This window comes from Montipora capricornis, chromosome 3 (genome assembly GCF_036669925.1).
Source record: "Montipora capricornis isolate CH-2021 chromosome 3, ASM3666992v2, whole genome shotgun sequence".
Lineage (NCBI taxonomy): Eukaryota > Metazoa > Cnidaria > Anthozoa > Scleractinia > Acroporidae > Montipora > Montipora capricornis.
Window position 1 is genome coordinate 475551 of NC_090885.1, and position 20676 is coordinate 496226.

General features: G+C 46.6%; 1 protein-coding gene and 1 pseudogene across 1 annotated transcript; one reads left to right on the plus strand and one right to left on the minus strand.

Moving 5' to 3' along the window:
* Nucleotides 1-5272: 5272 nt before the first annotated feature.
* LOC138041799 (craniofacial development protein 2-like) lies at nt 5273-5847 on the minus strand (annotated as a pseudogene).
* A 10873-nt stretch (nt 5848-16720) lies between these two features.
* LOC138039694 (protein no-on-transient A-like) lies at nt 16721-17206 on the plus strand. The gene has a single exon (XM_068885539.1). It carries the CDS (start codon nt 16721-16723, stop codon nt 17204-17206), a length of 486 nt encoding a protein of 161 aa, XP_068741640.1.
* The last annotated feature ends 3470 nt before the right edge of the window (nt 17207-20676 follow it).

Here is a 20676-nt window from a genome sequence, read left to right on the forward strand (position 1 = left end):
GATGGTTGAATAATTGCGCTCTGCACTTGACAATTTCTTACTTGCGTAGCAAACGGGGAATAGCTTGCCATCATGTTTCTGCATTAATACAGCGCCAATACCACTGTCGGAAGCATCGGTCTGCAGAAAGTAGGTTTTCCTTGAATCTGGCAGTCGAAGGACTGGTTCCTTTGTTAGGAGGGCCTTGATACTCTGATAGGCTTTCTCCTGTGCCTCACCCCATTCAACTTTGTTAGGTTGGCCTTTACGCGTGAGGTCTGACAGCGGGGCTGCTAATGCTGCGAAGTTGGGGATAAAATCTCTGTAATATCCAGCCAAACCCATGAACGATCTTATCTGCTTCTTAGTAGTTGGTCTTGGAGCATCTCTAATCTTTGTCGCGTTGTCTTCATGAAGACCAATTAACCCTTCCTCCAAACGGTGACCAAGAAAATCAATGGTGTTGACTCCAAAAAGACATCTAGTCGGTCTTATGGTCATTCCAGCAGCTAATAATCTTCTAAACAACTCTCGAAGCGCCTTGATGTGCTCTTCCCACGTACGGGTGTGAACCAAAATGTCATCCCAATAAAATTCAACGTTGTCCAGTCCACACAATAGCTTCTTCATGGCTCTCTTTAAGGTCGCTGCGGAGTTGATCATACCAAACGGCATTTTCAGGAATTTATACGATCCTTCATGCGTCACAAAAGCGGTCTTCGGTATATCCTCCTCAGGAATAGAAATTTGCCAGTAGCCCTTGCTCAGATCAATTCTGGTAAAATACTTGTCACCATTCAACTTCTGGAACAAATGCTCAGCAGTTGGCATAGGCTCCGGATCAAACACGGTTAACTTGTTCAGTTTACGATAGTCCACGCACACACGATTTGAGTTGTCTTTTTTCTTAACAACTACAACAGGAGAAGAATAGGGCGAACTTGATTCTCTTATAACTCCCATCTTCATCATGTCTGTAATATCCTTGTTCAGCGATTCTCTTAAGCTATACGGTACTGGGTATGGTCTTGATCTAACTGGTTGGTCGGATGTAAGCTTGATATGATGCTGAGCCAAGCTTGTTGTGCCTGGGGCTTCTGTGAACAAGCTTTGAAACTCATTTGCAAGATCCATGAACTCTGTTCTTTGCTCATGAGAAAGGTTCTCTCCTATGGCCACATCATTGACTGACTCTTTCGCGACATAACCACCAATCTCCAGAAAATCAACACTATCCACAGGGTCAATTTCTTCTACTTCACTCTCAACAGGTTCGTTCTTACAAATGTTAGCGTTCGTTTCAACAGTAACTGCTCCAACGGAAACAGGATCCTCTCGCTCAAAATACTTCTTCAGTAGATTAGCATGGTAAACTCTCTCTTTTCCTTTGACTCTCACTCTATAATCATTGAGACCAACTACAGCACTAACCTCAAATGGACCTTTCCACTGCATTAGGAGCTTGTTGTGGTCGGTCGGCAGCAGCACTAACACTTTATCTCCAGGTACAAACTGCCTGACTCTAGTCTTCCGGTCGTAATAATGCTTGCCTTTGTTCTGGGCTTTCTGAAGCTCGGTGTGCGCCAGTTTGAGGGTATCTTCAAGCTTCTCGCGTAGCTCAAACACATACTGATAGCTGTTCTTTACTTCAGGCTCCTCCAGCTCTTTCGTCCAAAGCTCTTTGAGAATAAACATTGGTCCTCTGACAGCTCTTCCATCCCGCAACTCAAACGGAGAAAAACCAGTAGACTCCTGAGGAACTTCACGATATGCAAACAGCAACGGGTTAATATAGCGATGCCACTGTCTTGGCTGTTCACTGCACAATCTCTTTAACATGCTCTTCATTGTTCCATTAAACTTTTCCGTCAGGCCATTACACATAGGATGATATGGGGTCGTGGTGAGCTGTTTAATGCTCAAAAGTCGCGTCACTTCCTTCATACACTCAGAGACGAATTGCGTACCAAGGTCGCTCAAGATCTCTTCAGGCACTCCCAAACGGCTAAAGATATCCACCAACGCTTCTGCCACAGTCTCAGTATCAATGTTCTTCGGCGGGACAGCTTCAGGATAGCGAGCTGCAAAGTCGACCAATGTCAAGATATACCTATGACTGGCCGGACGCGGGGGAACAATAGGTCCAACCAGGTCGATTGCTACTCTCTTAAACGGCTTGTCAATTAATGGCATCTTCTCTAGGGGAACCTTCGGTACGGAACCCTTGTTAACTGTCTTCTGACATACATCACAGGACTTGCAATAACGAGTCACGTCCCCTTGAATGCCTGGCCAATAGAACGCGCTTTGAATCTTATCGGTCGTTTTCTTTATTCCCATGTGACCTCCCATGATCGATCCGTGCGCTAGTTCCATTATTCGACTTCTCAGCTGCACAGGAACCATAACCTGCTTCAGGGGTTTACCTCCGTTCACATAAGGGTGCTTGTAGACGCGGTACAGAACTCCACCTTTCACTTCAAATGAAGTCTCAGCCTGGCCTCTCACAACTACGTCATCTTTCTCCCAAAATTTCTGTTGGCTCTCGTCATCACGCTGCATCTGCTTAAGCTTTTCTCTATCAACTACAGGACTTTCTTTGGTATCTGGTACCTTCAACGGAATATGTTCTCCAGCTTTCTTAGCTTGACTTCCCGTGGTTACAGCACAAGCTTCTTCTACAGGAACTTGCCAGCGTGGGTCTGGGTCGTCAGCAGCTCTTGCGCCTGGTACATTACCAATAATTAAATCATAAACAGCATCGGGAAGACACTGCGCTTCCACTTAGCCCTTGAGATAAGGTGTATCAACATCAATCTTTGCGATGGGAATTTTCCTTGCCGTATTGTCAATGAGCAGCATAACATTAATTTCGCCAGTAAACTGATACTCAGACACAAGGTCACTCTTTACTACAATTCCACTACAAACAGTATCTCTCTGGACATCAACGGGCTTCTCTCCAACTCTACCTTTCAAGACTGGCATTTTACTTCTCACTCCAGTTAACGGTTCAACGCAAGCACTACTTAACAATGGAATCTTCTTACCACAGGCTAACAGCAGCTTATCATCTTTAATACAGGCCTTAATTTCTTCAACAGTAGGTTTAACCTCAGGTGGTTGAACTAAACAACTGGCACTCACTTGACCACGCTGCCCAGGGTTACCATCCTTACTTTGTCCTCCTGATCTGCGTCCACCTGATCGACAGTTTCTAGCTTCATGACCCTGCTTGCCACATAGGAAACACTTTCTTGTTAGGGTTGGGCAGTTGACAGCTTTATGACCTCGGGTGTTGCACTTAAAGCAATGCAGAGCTGGTGGATTAATCTGCATGTTCTTGGTCTCGTCCCTCTCAGGCTGCACTGTTGGTTTTCTGCTCGCTGAGCTGAACAAATGTTTACCATGAGCCTCCAATTACTGGTCAGCGATCTTCGCAATCTTTGGTAGAGTCTCAGGTGCCATTTCTTGTAGGTGAATTGCCAAATCCTTAGGGCAAGAGTCAATAAATTGTTCTTTCACGATCAAGTCCTTAAGACCATCAAAGGATTGCGCAGTATCCGAGAGCTCTAGCCAACGTAACAGGTATCTGTCCAGTCGCACAATAAACTGCTCCGGACTTTCGTCAACTTCTGGTTTGGATGCTCTAAATTTTCGACGATAGCCGTCTTCGGTAAGGTCATATCTCTTCATTAACGCAATCTTTACCTTGTCATAATCCTTAGCTGCGTCCTCCGATAGACGTGAATACACTTCTAGTGCCCGTCCAGACAACAGAGCACTGAGCTTCGATGCCCATCCATCTTTTTTCCACTTAGCTGTCTCGGCAAATCTCTCGAACCTCTGCGAATACGCGTCCAAATCGTCTCTACCATCAACAAACGAGGGGAGTTTAGGTGCCTTAGCCCGATCCTCTCTCACTTCAGAACGTCCGTCAGCATTCTCCACAGCCAAACGTGCAATGTCCAGCTCCTGTTCTCGTCTTGCCGCTTCAATAGCCTCTTTCTGTTTCAACAGCTCGGCTTCCATCTCCAATTTTCTTAGTTCGCGTTCTTGTCGTCTAGTTTCTCTCTCTTCGTCTTCTCTTCTTCTATCTTCTTCAAGTAATCGACGTTTCTCTTCCTTTTCTTCTTCAAACCGCCTACGCTTTTCTTCTCTTTCTTCCTCCAATTGTCTTCGTTTTTCTTGTTTTTCTTCCTCTTCCCTTCTTTTTTCTTCCTCTTCCCTCCTTCTTTCTTGTTCTAACTTTTGTTGCTTCTCTACAAACTCGAGCAGCTTTTCTCCTTGCAATCCGAATTCTTTCCCCATCTGCAAAAGCTTTTCCATTTCCATAGCAGTATTTCACAACAAAAACACAATATACTCTCTTGTACAGTTCTTCTTACTTTAGCTGTAACTCCTTCTTGAATTGTCCTTTCCTGGTTTCTGTAGTAGGCAAACAAATGAATTCCTCTCCCGGACAAACCCCCAATGTTACGAGTTCGTGTGTTTTGAGGAAAGGTAGTTTGCAAACTAATCTGAACCAGGGTTGTCGGAACAACAACAAGAAGATTTATTCCAAAATGAACGTAGTTTCCACGAAGTAACACTCTGAATAACACGTACTCAATAAACTTACACGGCCTCCGCCAACTTGAATAAACACTGCTTCTGTCACACTTGAATAAACACGGCCAACGCCAACTCTCTTCGCTTGTGAAAAACTAGTTAGAAAAACACTCCGCTTGGACTCGTCTACTTATATACTCTGACAATAAATTTCTAGAACTTTCTAAATTAGTAATCATTCTAATTATAGAAAGATTACAAAACACACCGATTTAGAAACGCTTATGCACGAACCTAAAATTAAACAAACTACGACGAACTCTCGGGAAGCGTCTAGACAGTAACGCTTGTCACGCAATACTACTTTTCGTAACATGCTGGTTCCTCTGGGTCTGGCCAGTTAAGGACTTCTTCAAAGTGTTGCACCCACCTAGCAGCTTGCTCCCTTTCTGTTGTTATCATCTGCCTCTGCTTGTCTTTTACTGGCATGCTGTGATTAGTGATGTTGCCACAAAGCTGCTTAGTGACCTTGTAAATTGTTCCAAAATCTTTCTTCTCTGCTGCTTCCTCAGCTTCGCTAGCCAGTTTCTTGATGAAGTTCCTCTTGTCCTTTCTTGCACTGCGCTTGACTTCCCTATCTCTGATCTTATACTCCTGCTGTGTTCGTTCAATCTGCCTTGACGATTTAGCATTCAACATCTTCTCCTTTGTCTTCCTTCTAGCTTCTAATCTGGCCCGAGTTTCAGCTGATAACCATTTCTTGGTCTTCTTTTTCTTAAAGCCAACAGTTTTCTTTGCAGCATCAGCATACGACTCCTTGAATCGATTCCATGAACACTCCACTGGGTCCTGATCTATTTCATCCTCAAGAGCGGCGAGTGCAGCAAACCTGTTCTTAAACTCAATGCCGAAGTTTCTTCTGATCTCTTGCGATTTCAATCGGTTGATGTCATACACTCTCCTGCATTGTTTATTGGAGTCTACAGCCATAAGCTTTAGCTTAATTTTGGCAAACATGTAGTGATCACTGCTTACATCTGCACCCCGATATACTTTTACATCCAGAAGGGATCTCCTCCACTTCTTGTTGATTGTTACGTGGTTGATCTGATTGACTGTACGACCATCGGGGGATTTCCAAGTCAGTTTGTGAATGATCTTGTGGGGGAAGATTGTACCCCCTATTATACGGTTATTGTTCAGACAAAAATTAAACAGCCTTTCTCCATTGTCATTAATACTCCTACAGCCATGCTTCCCCATAGCAGCTTTGCAGCTGCTGTTGTCCAGGCCAACTTTAGCATTAATATCTCCCATTATCAGGAGCAAGTCGTGTTGAGGGACTTTGGATACTTCATACTGGAGCTGTTCATACCAGTCGTCTTTTACCTCATGTTCGGCCTCGTTAGTAGGGGCATAACATTGTAGTATAGTAGGCTTACAATATTTGGAATGGAACCTTGCTCTGATGATTCTATCGCTGACAGGTTCCCATTCAATGAGGGTCTTTTCTATACTTCTGTTGATGATAAGGGCAACACCATTTGCATGTGCATTTTTCTTCCCAGAAAACAAAAGTGTAAGGCCATCACTTGTCTTCTTCCTTCCTGCGCCAGTCCATCTACATTCACTAACACCAAGGATATCCAGGTCATATCTTTTCATCTCCTTCGTAACCTGTGCCGTCTTACCAGTTTCAAACATTGTGCGGACGTTCCATGTCGCAAGTCGTACCATCGTTTTGGGCCCAAGAGTAGTACTATGGGCTGATATAGGCCATATATGAAAGGAGGTTTCTGATTGGTTAATCCCGATACAACGAGGCTTCCGATTGGTTAAAATTTTGATGACGTCATCAGGGCGGCCATTATCACGTGCACACGTGAAAATGAAGCGATTTGATTGCTTAAGGATTGGGGTCAAAGTCCACCAAAAACAAGATGGAGTAACCCCTCTCTCCTGAGTGACGTTGGGTTAGGGTATCATGTAAACACACACCAAATGTATTTTTTGACGAATCATAAACGGTTTAATGAATGCCAGCCTAATGACGAACGGGAACGTTTGAGGAGGCCTGGTGCCTAACCTCGTCCCTAAAAAATATGGTAGTGGGATCCAGAACCCACTACCCAAATAAAAAGAGAAATAACAATGAAAAACTGATGACAAAATGTTTCTTCGAGGGTGACACAATGTTCTGGTAGTACATGAAGGTTGTCAACGGATCCATAAATAAAGGATAGAGTGTCTTGGGGAGGACGGGTGCTGGTAGTGTCCCTAACTGTCGAACAAGTTCCTCCAGACATTGTTGCGGTTGAGTGGTGTGGATTCCATGGCAAGGTCCGGGAAATGCCGTGAGGCCACCAGTATCAAACCTGTCCTACAGTGAGGACACTTCCATTCTTCCCTCTGGTTCCGATGGTTATACCAGTAATGGGTGGATAGGAAGGCATAGAGACATCTGTCGTGTAGCATCTGTTTGCAACAAAACATTTGCATGGGGAGTGACCGGTACTTTTGGTTCCTCTTGCTCCCTAGATGACGGCAGATGGCTGTGAATGCTAGATGTTCTAAGGCATGTGGTTCCGTTAGGAAGTATTCCAGGCATATCAGACATTGGTTGTCTTTGTGACCTGTTCTCCTGTAAATGTTGGTAGAGTTCCAGGAGGCGTGACATCAACCGCCTGTGGCGTTCGGTCTGCCTTGCCCTTCCAGCTTGCAAGCGCGTGTATGGTGGCATATTGACGAAGCATCTGAGTAGAATGTGAAGAAGAGAATGACTATCGAAGATGATGGGTGCTTTCTCTTATAGGAGTACCTGACCGGTCAGGTGACCCAGAAGAGGGGGGATGGGGGGTATCCCCTCAGGAAAGGTCTCCTCATGAGAACGAGGGCAAGGGAGACTTAAAAGAGGCGATGAGATGGAGAGACCGATGTGATTGTTCTTTTGCGACATCTATGGGTAGTTGTTTGTAGCTTAGTAGAAATATGAGAAGAGTACAACAAGAAGAACGGAATCGCACCATTGTCAACGTGATGGCGATGAGGGGTCCCACTTTTAGTGTCTCAATCCGACAAGATCAACCGAAACGAAAAGAAGACAAGGAAGCAGAGATGAAGGCGGCGCTTCGTTGGGTCGAGAAGGTGAAACCCACAGCCCAATTTCTCGTTGTGGAGGACACCAGAGAATTCCCATGCATCGTATGTAACGAAGATGTGTACGAACTTGAAAGCAACAAGAAGGTGGCAGAGTTTTTGAATAAGCTCAGCAGGGAACTACCCCAAGGGATTCATGGATGTCATGTACGCCCTGAACTCTCTGTGGACATGGGTTGTTGTCACCAAACAATACATGTAGCCTGTTTGTTTACATGGTGGATGAGTCGACACCATTGGTGCTGCCCTCATTGCAGAGATGTTTATCTAAATGGCAATGATAAGCAGGGCTACCCTTCTGATGAACACGAGGGCGTCCTACATCAAGTGTTTGATGCTGTGACACGCACCATATGGGAACTGGATACAGAACCCGAGGCGTTATACATTATGTCGGATGACAGCGACGAGGAAGACAGGTTTGACTTTGTGGAGATTGGGGATGATGATTTATCCATGTTGGAAAGACTATTACACCACTGACATTTTTAATATTCTGTTTATTAGAGTGGAGAATGCTTCCCAGAACTGTCGGTTTATTGTATGGTGGGAGTACCGGTTTCCTCATCGTCATTTTATAGAGTGGCTTAACTTTAACCGAAGGACCCAGGAAGAATTGTACCAGAGATACCTTAGAGAAATGGATTCGCCTGTATTTCATGATCTTCGTAGATTGTCAGACGAAAGACACCGTTTGCAATTAAAACATATGTTTATTGCATCTTGTTGTTTGACATATGTTCCTTAAGGAAACGAAACTTGGGTTGAGGATAAGTCCTCTGGGCGGGACGTAAGGGTATAGAGTGTTTTTGGCTGGCTAGGAATCTTTGAGTTCGTTCGTGATTGATGTAACGTTTGTCGTAAGACAACAGACGCTGATATCGCATCCTCTGAACGAAATGGTAGCATTCGACTTGAAGGCAATGGAGTTCTAAGGGACAGTCGTGTTGTCCACAAGAGCTCACTGAACTTAGACGTGGTAGATCTTCGAACTTGGGACATCCTGGAGTCTCTAGATCGAGGTGAGGAATCTGCCAGGTTTGTAGCCAAGTGCCTTCGTGACCGCCCTTGTAGGCTACCAGAAAACGTTGGGGGGTCCTGAATTGTTAATAGAGACGTACGTCCGCCACGAGTTCACTGGCTACATGATAGGATTCTCGTGGATAGTAGGGGAGACCATGGACCTGTCTGGAGACATGATGAGCCGTACGTCGATCTTTGGCTGACAGATTGGGCCATTCCACACTAGGTCTGTAGTGAATGGACCCGTGATGGATTCCAGTATGGTCACACCATCCGAGTTCTCTGGGCAAGATTTGACGTTCGCTGCAAAAATATTCCAGATCGATGAAAATGGACACTTCATTGAGAGGGTGAGTGGTCGTCGTCGTCGGGGAAGCCGTAGCCGGGGAAGTAGTAGCGATCGGGCATGTCCCGTTCGGAGTAGAAGTCACCGACATCTGGGTAGGGATCGTGGGCGGCGTCAAAGACATATCAGCATTCACAAAAATTTCTGTCCGGTGCCCACGTTTTCAAAGCCAATAAGGGTAATTGGTTCTTGTCGTACCGACAACCCTTGCATCTCCACGATTGAGGAGTCTTAAGGTCGTAGAATCTTCTTCCGTTTGTGTGGCTGCATCTGTATGAGACATGATGTGGTTGTGTTAGGTCAGAAGATACGACCTTTTATAAGGCTCGTCCACGTGACATCCTCGTGAACCATCGTTCACGGGATAGACACGTTCGGAGGGTTATAAAAGGGGATGTCGCCCGAGCGAGGACCGTCACAAGAACGATGAGTGGATGGGACATGATGAGTATGAAGAAGAAGAGTACACTCGTGAAAGGAAAGAGACCTGTTCGTCAGTTGGCAGAATCGCCTGTAAAGATTTACAAAGAAGCTCGTCAGAAAGCAGGTGTTAAACGGAGAGAACACAAACAGAAGAAAGAGGAGGAGCTCAATGAAGCCCCCCGAGAGTTGAATGTGCTTCTAGCCTCCGTACCACTCGAGTTGCCTTCCTACGAAGAAATGATGATGGCGGTCAAACCCATTTCACCACCACCATCGCTAGTACCACCTCAAGGACCTGTGAAATTGGCTGAAGGAATGGTGCATCAACAGGATGTGGGTGTACTGTTGGAACCCGCCACTGTGACGACTCCTTGGCCTTCTCCTGAACCTGTACCACCACCACCAACACCTTTGAATGTATCACCAGTGTCGTCACAATTCTCACCCCCTCTCATTCAACCCTCAGGAGACGTGCTGTGTCCGTTTCATGCTACCCCTTTGAGTGGAGGGTTGTCCAAGAATGGGACCCCGTACATGTACTGTCGAGATTTCGATGATGTATGTCCTTTCTGGGTGATGGGTGCCAATCGAATGCAAACCTGGACCGATGCCATTGAGGCACAGCTTCATTTAGACATACGACGAGGACCCTGGAATTGTTTCCACAATGAGAAGACCCGTCTGTCATGGACTGTGAACCCAGAGTCGCCCAATAAGGGTCGGTTTTTCCTGGCCTGTAGACAAGATGAGTCTTGCAAGTTTTTCTAGTGGGTGGATAGCGAATGGTCCAACAGTATCCTCAAGAGACGATTGAGTGGGTACGATTATCTCAGAGCCAAAGAAACCGAAAGAGAAGAACAAGAGAAGTTCCGGCGTGGCCAAGACATGATCAAGAGGACATGGTGATGGTGCAAGCGTTTGGAGAAGACCCAACCCATCACCCTTGATCTTCTGAAAGCATGTTTCATGGATTTGACCTTGTAGTAAAAAAAAAGTATAGATAAAATTGAATGTTGAAATTGTGTAGTGTTGATGATGTCGTGTGCTGAACTGGGTGGTCGCGTATTGAGGGTGGGTCTAGAACGATTGGTAGATCTCCCTTATCGCGAGTACGGACGACGACTGCGTTGGTCGATCTTGATGTGGGTTTGTCGGGAACTCGTGAAATGTCTTGGCGGGGACGATCAATGGGATGGGTTTCCAACCAAAGAACCTATCGATGCCATCGCCGAGTTCGCAGCTATGAAACGAGAGGCGGACTATAAATGGTCTCACTTTGTCGTGTATCTTATGTGATTGACGAGAACCGTCGGACCCAACAGAGCCTATCATATGTGGCAGACCCTGGAGCAGCGTTATGTCAAGGACCTTCTTAGTGTCTTGGAATTGGCGGTCCGACTTCTCCTCACCAAGTCATGCCGAAACGCAAACGGAACAACCGTGCGTCAGGCGTCACGGCTTACACGGATCCTGGAACCCCTGGAGCCTTAAGTGGTGTGGCTAGATATGCCAAGGCGCAAGGATTGACCTTGAAGGAGGCTTGAGAAGAATTGCAGGGCGAATTGGCCTATACGCTTCACCGACCGGTACATTGACGCTTCCAAACCTCTCCCGTCTTGGTGTTTTACAAGGACGATCAATGGCAAGCAGATCTGGCGGAGATACAGCCTCTTAAGAAATTGAATGGGGGAAATCGGCATCTGCTGACGGTGATCGATGTGTTGTCCAAGTATGCATGGGCCATACCCATCAAGAACAAGACGGGAGTAGGCGTGACGGAAGCCTTTGAGAGGATTTTGCGACAAAGTGGACGAAAACCGCTACGTTTACAAACCGATGAAGGGAAAGAGTTTTACAATGCGCCCTTCAAACGCATGTTGGAAAAAGAAGGCATTCATCATTTTTCGACGCACGGAGATGCCAAAGCGTCCGTGGTCGAACGATTTAATCGTACGTTAAAGCAACGCATGTATCGTTATTTCACGGCTCGTAATACACGAACGCATCTAAACGTATTGCCCCAATTCCTCGATGGATACAGCCGGAGTGTTCATCGGAGTATTGGGATGGCATCACGCGACGTAACGGATAAGAATGAGGCGGCAGTGTGGACCACCTTGTATGGCAAACGAATGAAATGGCGTCCTCATCCGAAACTCAAGGCAGGCGATCGTGTCCGACTCAGTAAGAAACATCGTCCTTTCAAGAAAGGATATTTGCCTGGATGGACGGAAGAAGTGTTTGTGGTACAACGAGTGGTACCCGGACCCATCGTTACGTATAAATTGAAAGAATGGGACGGAACTCCTTTAGAAGGTAGTTTCTACTAACAAGCCGTTCAGAAGGTCACCGTCCCGAACGAAGCTTTATTCCGTGTGGAAAAGATTGTACAACAACGTGGCCGGATGGTCAAAGTGTAGGAGTGAACATGTCTAGGATCTTGGACAATATTGACGACACGGTGTTAGGACGACATGTGAAGGACTCGAGAACGTCCCCTGAGAAGATGGAATTGAAAACAAGTCATGTGAAGAAGACGCCTCTTCTCCAACGCAAATCCGAGATCGTCGATGGGGTCGGATTCATGATGGAAGTGATAGAGGAACTAGACAGAAAGGTGCAAAAGGAATTGGTGACGAGCAATATGGAGTACGCCTACAATACCCAACTTCCCACGTTTCGATGGGAGGGTGAGGAACTCATCCTCGAGAGGAAGAAAGTGGCAGACGTGGGATCGCTCAGCAATGGTGTCATGACCTTCCTGATTCAGTTTCCTTTGGCCTACAACATGGGATGGATCCAGAAGGATATCCCTGGAAAAGTGACTCTGGGTCCTAACCTCGAGTATTCGTTTTACGAAAAAGACAACAAAAGAATGTATAGACAGCTCGTCACAGAACTGTCCCAGGCCAGTGGTGCTCCACGTTACTGGAAGTACGTTCCAGGGGAAAGACCCTATTTGAGTCAGACCGTGGCATGTCGATTCATGAACTTGACTGTTGCTTTTGGTCAGTCGGCGTCCCAAAAGTCGCAGACCTTGTTCGTGTATTCGGATGTGGTGAGCAGTAACTTTATGGGGGATTCCGAGCATCCGCTGACACGAGAAGTGCATTACCGACAAGATGGATCGGGTGTGGTCTACTTCAAACCGATCCACACTCAATGGATGCCCATGCGTCGAGAGTATTTGGATAAGATCGAAGTCAGTTTGGGCGAGAGTAATGGAAACCTGGTGGATTTTGCCAAAGGCAGTAGAACCATTGTCACCTTCCAATTCCGGGCACGGCCGTCCCAGCAAGTATAAAAACAGGGAACACTGTCGGGAGACCATCGTCATTGTCATCATGTGTGGCGGTAGTTTGACACGGTATCATCCCCCGTACCTTCGTGGTCACAAACAGGGATCGGGTGTTACCGAAGATCTGATCAAGATTGCATCGCCTGTGTTAATGAACCCCATGCAATCGGGACTTCAAGCTGCAGCGAGTGGTCGTTCGTTAGGAGACGCAGGAGAAGTGGTGGGACAGTCGTTGAAACGAGGATTGAAACAAAAAGCGGGATCGTTGGTGAAAGCCGGTCTCAAAGCCAGAGGACGACAGGCCCATAAAAAAGCCAAAGGAAGCGTGACTTCCATCTTTCGACGTAAGCGTGCATTCGCAGTTGCGTCGTCAACGGGCGTACCGTCGACGTCAGTCCACCAATACGGTTGGTATAAAAGGAGGAGATCCTTCACTTCAGTACGGCGGCTGGCTGATACCCAACGTAGCAAGACGATCTCCACAAAGACGAAGAAGAAGAAGAAGAAGGAGAAAACAACAAATACGACGACAATGAGTCTGGACGTGTTTACCGTACCTTCGACGAACGTAACCATCGATTCTTACGGGATGGTGCCGTAAAGTCAAACCATGATGGGCATCGTTCCCATTTCCCTTACTATTCCTGGCTTGGACGAGTTCATCGATTTGGGACACAATTATTTTGAAATAGAACTGAAGTTGAATTCGTCTTCAACCAATGGGATCGTAGCCGATACCAACGCTGCCTCAGATGCTACTGACACCAAATTTATGTACGTCACCAACAATCTAGGTCATGGACTCTTCAAACAAATCAATCTACGATTGGGTGGTGTCTTGATGAGCGAACAGACCGATACGTACATGTAAAAGGCTTTCATCGAAACGCTATTCAATTACAGTCGAGACGATGGCAATACCTTGCTGGCCCCTCAAGGTTGGGTGAATTATTTGAACGTGACCGAACAATTGGCTGCTACAGGAGTCGACGACGACATATCCACCACGGCAGGATGGGCGCACAACGATACCAATGCCCTAAAGACCGCGACCAAGATTTTTTACGGAAACAACAAAGCTAAGATGATCATGTATCCCCATTTGGCAGCCATGCGAACAGGACGTTTGCTAGCGCCTCATGTATAAATTGTCCTGGAACTCTTTTGCAACAAGCCCGACTTCCTTCTCCTTGGTACCAAGACCAGCGGTACTGGGGTCAAAAGATATGTCACCTTGGGTCGAGGGGACATTAAAGTGACCTTTTGCATCTGTCGTGTCGACCTGAATTCCAGTGTGTACAACGATCTCATGATTAAAATTGATGTAAGGCGTCAATGGGCCAATTATCCGATCGTCCGAAGTGAGATTCGACCCTTCTCGTTTGATGGCAAGACGACCTTGTGGATGGAGGACAATGTGTTTCTAGGACGTCTTCCCGACCGTGTGGTGGTGGGATTGTTGGGCAGTAAAGTGTTTAATGGGGATTTGGAGTACTACCCGTATGCCTTCCAAGACGTTGGAGCGCCGAGTGTCCGTCAGGTCGTCAGTGGGGAAGAATATCCATATTGGAATTGAATGGAACCGATACGCGGAAAGATCTTGTAGGATATCATCGTCTCTTGGAAACGAGTGGTTCCGTGCTGCATCATCGTCTGCACATGATCCAACCCGGCAACTGGGGATATGGGAAGAATTGTACCTTGTTCACGTTCAACAATGTACCCAATGGCGATACCGATTCGCCACATCATCGAAATCCGAAACAAAAATGCCAGTGCCGTTTGGAGATCCAGTTTAATGCCTCTCCTAATAAGAACATCACCGTTCTCGCGTGGGGAGAGTTTGAAGATACCTTCAAAGTAGGCACGAGCGGTACCATCAGCTATAAGAAGTACCAGTGAGCTGAAGGAAAGAAAAAACGATGGAATTCGTGCCATTGAGTGACGTGACCTTACGCCATTTAGCTTTGGACGATCCGGTCTTGAAACGCGTCTTTCACAGGGTCTATCCATCGGACGGATTACCATCAATACGGATCCATGAGGGGACCCGGGACAACATTGGTTAGGATTGTGGACGGAGAAAGGCAGATGTGAAGTAATGGACAGTTACGGACTCCCTATCACGTTCCAGATTTGGAGAGGTGGCTAGACGACGAATGGGACTTTGTTCAATGGAACGACCAGACACTACAAGCCTTGAAAAGAACGGCTTGAAGGAAAGGGTATGGGGATGAACGATGCTCGATTTTGTCAGAGGATTTTCTCCGAACGATTTTGTAGCCAACGACCGATTGGTAGGTCGACAACACTTATGTCCAGGTTTGACCCTAATTAGATGTACGCCCAATTTTGACATCCAACACAAAGTGTGCCTTTAAGTCCAAGCATTTGCTACCTATTTTCAACAATAAGGTAAGGGTAAAGGCTAGCGTTATTTTTAGCTTTGGGTAAATGCAGCAGTTAATCTTCACTTAAAGAGCATCATTTGGGGGACACTTTGTGACATAAATAGTCTGTATTCTGAAACGCAAGTGATGTTGAAGTTGGCTAGAAGAGCAAGGGGACACTTCATGACGCTTATTGAAATCCGCGTGCATCTAATTAGGGTCAAACCTGGACATATCTCGTCGACAAGTACGTTGTCAGATCGTGAACGAGTTGAATGCCCTTCCCTCGAATCAATGTTGTACGCCGCATGAGCGTATGATTATGCATTAAAAAACATTTTTGGGTGTACCACATGTCTTGTCTTGTTTTGTCTTGTAGTAGATAAATAGTGGGTCGTACACGTATAAAATCAAGGATAGGAGTCCTCTTGAGGAGTCCAACCCGCCAGTACGGTACACAGGCGGGCCGAGTTGTTGTTGTAAATCATGATACAGACACCGAGTAGTACGATGATCGTCGGTCCCTCAGGGAGTGGCAAGGCGCAATTGACCGAAGCCTTGTTGATGGAAGGAAGTGTATTCGAGGGAGGACAGATGGGACCGTGTCATTATTGTTACGCTATGTGGCAGCCACGTTTTGATCGTATGAAACGTAGTGGGATCCGATTTCACGAAGGGATCCCCGAGATGACTCATCTCCGAGAGTGGTTCGGCAAGAGTCAGGGTGGTACCCTGGTGCTAGACGATCTTATGGACGAAGGAGGGAACGACAAGCGGGTCCTGGATTTGTTCACTCGAGAATCCCATCATCAGAATATTACGGTGTTGTACTTATGTCAAGACTTGTTTCCGCCCGGAAAATATGCCAAGACCATTTCTAGGAATGCACATTATCTCTTCATCTTCAAGAATCCAAGGGATCAATCTGGATTTCGTGCCTTGGCCTTGCAAGCCTTTCCAGATCGGTGGCGTGACGTCCTTCGCCTCTTCGAGATCTTCATCCCGCTTCAGACGATCGGTATCGACTGTTCAGTTGTGTGACACATGCCGACGGTCCGACCCAAGTGTGGAAACACAGATGAGCACTCCATCCAATGCTGGATTCCCGTTTGATCAGCTTCAATTCGAACGTGATCCCTCCGAGTATCAACGAAAGTTGAACGAGTATCGTCAACAACGTGAACAACGACAACGACGGGAGTCGACCCGATAACGTGCTCAACGCCAACGTTGAAGACAGGGAGGACGTTTGTTACATCTGAGTGAACGATTAGAGGTGGCCGATCAGATTCCGATGGGTACCGGATCGTTCTCCCCACTAACTCAAAGGACCCCACGTACCTCCCCGGCCGGCATGGGAAACAACATACCCGATATGACACTGCGAGGGTTTCCGGCAGGTGTCGGAACGCCCACGACCAATATTCAAGAGTTTTTGCAGACGTTGGATCAGGGTCGTGTCCCCACACCTAGTCCGAATGCCCTTTTGAACGAAGCGGGACTTGATACCAATGGTTTACCTACCAATACGCTTCTAGCCAAAGGCAACACATGATGCGTTCTCTATTGGACGGGAGTGTCCCAGTCGCTCAGAGAGCTCAACTTCAGAAGAATTATCATATTTCCGATCAAGATTTACAAGATTTTCCTGCCAGTGGACCTTCTACAGCCTGCGGTTCTCGTCCAATGACGGTTCAGAAACGACCGCGTCGAAGACCTCTCCCACCTTCTCCTGCTCATAATCGGGGTTCCACCGGTCGAGGACGTGGCGGCGACGGTGGCGGAGGAGGCTCTCCTGGCGGTTCTCCTGGTGGAGGAGGAGGTTCTCCTGGCAAAGGAGGACGTGGAGGTGGACGACGTCTCGACAAAGACGGGTTACGACGCCAAATGGATTTGTTGTCTCAAGACACGTGTCAACGTACCGATGGGCATCATATTCGTAACATCACGCATACTAACATGGTAACGACGGTCTATGAAGACGGTGGAACACCCACGGTCCGACGCACATCTTCCCGAATCAGTAACCCGTCGCCATAAAAGGAGATGTCCGAACGCATGAACCCCTCACTTTTTCCACCATGCCCAGAGCTAGATGACGACGACGACTGCGATGACGGCCGCAACGTGGACGTGGTCTACTGGCTGTCGTGGGAAAAGCCCTGGCGGCCGGTTACGAATTGGAAAAAGACAAAAAGTATAAAAGAATGGGAGCCAAGGGTGCTTGAGGTCACTACGACGCCACCCCCGATTACGGTCTAATAAAACAGCAACTAAGAAGACATCCTGAATTATAACGCGTGATACAAGCTAGAATCAATCCTGGAGACCCCAATCCATTTCGAGGAATATGAAAAGGAGAAAGAGACGACAACGTAGAAGGTGTGCGCGTGGTGGTGTTCTACTTTTGGTGGCCGCAGGTGTCGGCGCCCTACTCGGTGGGGTGGCAGCTGTGAAGCGTAACAATGCTAGGATTTCAGCACGTCACCGTAAACGGTACGATGACATGGTAGCCTGGATACGAGCCCAGGATAAACGCCATGGAGATGGAGATTCAGCCATTGTGTACACTCACATCCCACCCTATAAACCGCCGAGATACAAAGGCCAGATATTCCTAGAGAAGCTAAAGTGTAAGATAACCCGCAGACGATGACTATAAAAAGAGAGTAGAAAACGGACTGCACATATCTATGATGGTACGTCAATGCAGTGGTACCGTGTGGTGGAACACAACGCGTCAACGCGGTCGTGGTTTACCCATATGGGTATGACAACGTGGTGGTAGGATTCCTTTGGTGATGGTTGAAGCTTCGAAACCCCGATGAAAAGGACGTCGACGCCGAAGAATCTGTGTATAAAGACGCCATGTTGCAATACATTCAAGGCATTCAAGTGACAGCCAAAATCTAGTAGGACAACCCAGTCGATAGTGGTCCAGTGGACGGTTCATCCTCTTGGTACGGGATACAGTACACATCTATGAAACAAACATACACTATTCAGAAGAACAGGCGCAATACGGAGGTTCAAAACTGTGATAACTTCCCGTACGCACATCCAAATGTCCCCGGGTACTCCCGTAATAAAAATGTCCATCGGAACCTCGGATCATGACCTGACGACGCCATACAGGTGGATCCAGATAGTTTCTCCTCTTCCTCAAACATGTCATAAAGTATGTCCGGTTCATAAAACATGAGATGACCCGATGACCCGCTGCCCCCACCAACGGGTCAGATCCTCTATAGTTGTAAAATCCGTATCGTGGCAAAACACGATCGATGATTGCATACTTTCTCCCATGTCGTATAGCTTTCTATATGACATCTTATACACATAACCTCCGCAAGTCCGTTCGTCCTCCGCATGTAATCAGGGCTCTTGGTCAGAATGGTCTACAACAAAAAAACAAAATCCATTGACGTCTCGCAAGTATTCTGCTCTGGTCCATCGAAACTCTTCGTGATATTGTCCGGAAATGGACAAGTAATGATCCACATCCTGTAAGCGTTCTTGAGTCGTCTCCCTCCGCCAATGACACCCTCTACATATAAAGTCGGGTCTCTCTTCATCCTCGCACGGTGGCCAGCCATCGTACAAAACAAAGACAGATTCCTAAACAATGAAAAAACTCAGTCCCGTCAATCGTTCTTCTAATAACATCATCGGAACCTCGGGTGTATAGGGTCTTTTCTCATGAACATGAAAGTTGCCACTCCACGTACAAAAGCATCGTTCGGCACGTATCATAATCTGACAGAGAAAAAAACAGAGAGTCATACGGACACTATATGGGATCCAAAAGTGAAGCCGGCTTCCCTACAAGTCGATACGGACCTCCGCAGTTTCGTCCGTGTGTCAAGGACTGTTCCGACCCGGCCATCACACCAAGACAACGTATGCATGTCACAGGTCCAAATGGACAACATGAAGATTCCCAAAGCATGAACCATTCCCCAGAAAGGTAGACAGTCATGGTCTATGAAAAGAAAACGTCAAACTGATTCCAAAGATCGAATTTGATAAGATCTTCTTTATGATTGCGTGGCTTCCTAGCAGAATACGCCGATCCGTACGTTGGTATGAGACACCAATGCTATGTTGTTAGAAAAACAAAACCATGTATAAGACAACGGCGACGTCGGTGGGAGAATCGACTATCGACGGCGCCGTCGGCGATGACGTCCAGGCATATGTAGGTGGAGGTCTCTATATTCCCGGGGTCCTGTAAGCACCACTGCCCTCCATACTTCCATATGGATCTCAAACTCCTTCCCCGTCCGCCCGCGGAGAACCGAGAAACGAGTACATAAGGTTACGAGATGGCACCACATCTCATAATAGAGGGAACGATACATCTGAATCAGTAACGAGTCCCAATAGAGACGTGCAATACGAAGACGGCCCAAAGAACCACAACAGGTACATCCTTAATCAAATGAAACCATGTTGTCTCGCAGTGATGAGCGCAAATTTCTATTGCGTCGAGAAGCGGCATTTAAACCCGCAACCTCGCGATACCTATGCGATGCTCTAACCAACTGAGCTATAAAGCCACTGACATTGGGAGATGGTCACTTCTGAGTTCACAACGTCCCGTGATAAGTAATTATGAGTGAAAGATATATATGAAATACATCATATATTGCACTGTGGGTATGAAATCAAATGAAACCATGTTTTGATTTCATACCTGCAGTGCAATATATGATGTATTTCATATATATCTTTCAGGTACATCCTTCCTACAATCAGAAAGGGGGTATCGTCTCAAAGTAACAACGAACTCGCAGTTGTTCTTGCGGGTCCATACGCAATGGTCTTCTCCTACATCTAAGTCTTTTCTCGATAGTACAGAATATCTAAAAGATTCATAAAAGAACCGTAAACGTAAACGCAACTCTTTGGCCGTACGAACCGGACTGTTGAAAAACATCATTCTTTTCATCATATCACATATCAACTGGAAGAGAGAGAGAGAGAGAGAGAGAGTCAATGCCATATATGAGACGATGACGTCGGTGGGAGAATCGACTATCGACGGCGTCCTCGGCGACGACGTCCGGGCATGCGTAGATAAAGGTCCAAACCAGATTCGCAGGCAAAACGTATTCTTAATCGCTGCTCTTTAGGCGTAGGAACCGGATTGGTGTAAAATATCATTCTTTCTACCATAAGACATATCAGCTGGAAAAGAGAGAGAGTCAACGGAAAAAATCAATAATAGGGTCACGACTGAAAGTATGACGACGGCGACGTCCGTAGGAGACTCTATTCGGATCCTTAAAACACCAACATCAATCCAGGCAGTGGTTGCAAACACAACGAAATCTAGTCAAGACCTTAAGACAGTGCATGCATGTGGCCGTCATCTCGTCTCACTGTCGACACTCCCACTTGATCCAGAATAACTTATTGTTTGGTATGTATCGGGATATGATATAGGTCCTCTGATAGGCCACCACCATCTAACATTCCAGTCATATATGGTGGCACCATTCACCTCT

Coding starts and splice junctions, on each gene's coding strand:
- LOC138039694 (XM_068885539.1), top strand. CDS start 16,721: ATGCGTTCTCTATTGGACGGGAGTGTCCCAGTCGCTCAGAGAGCTCAA.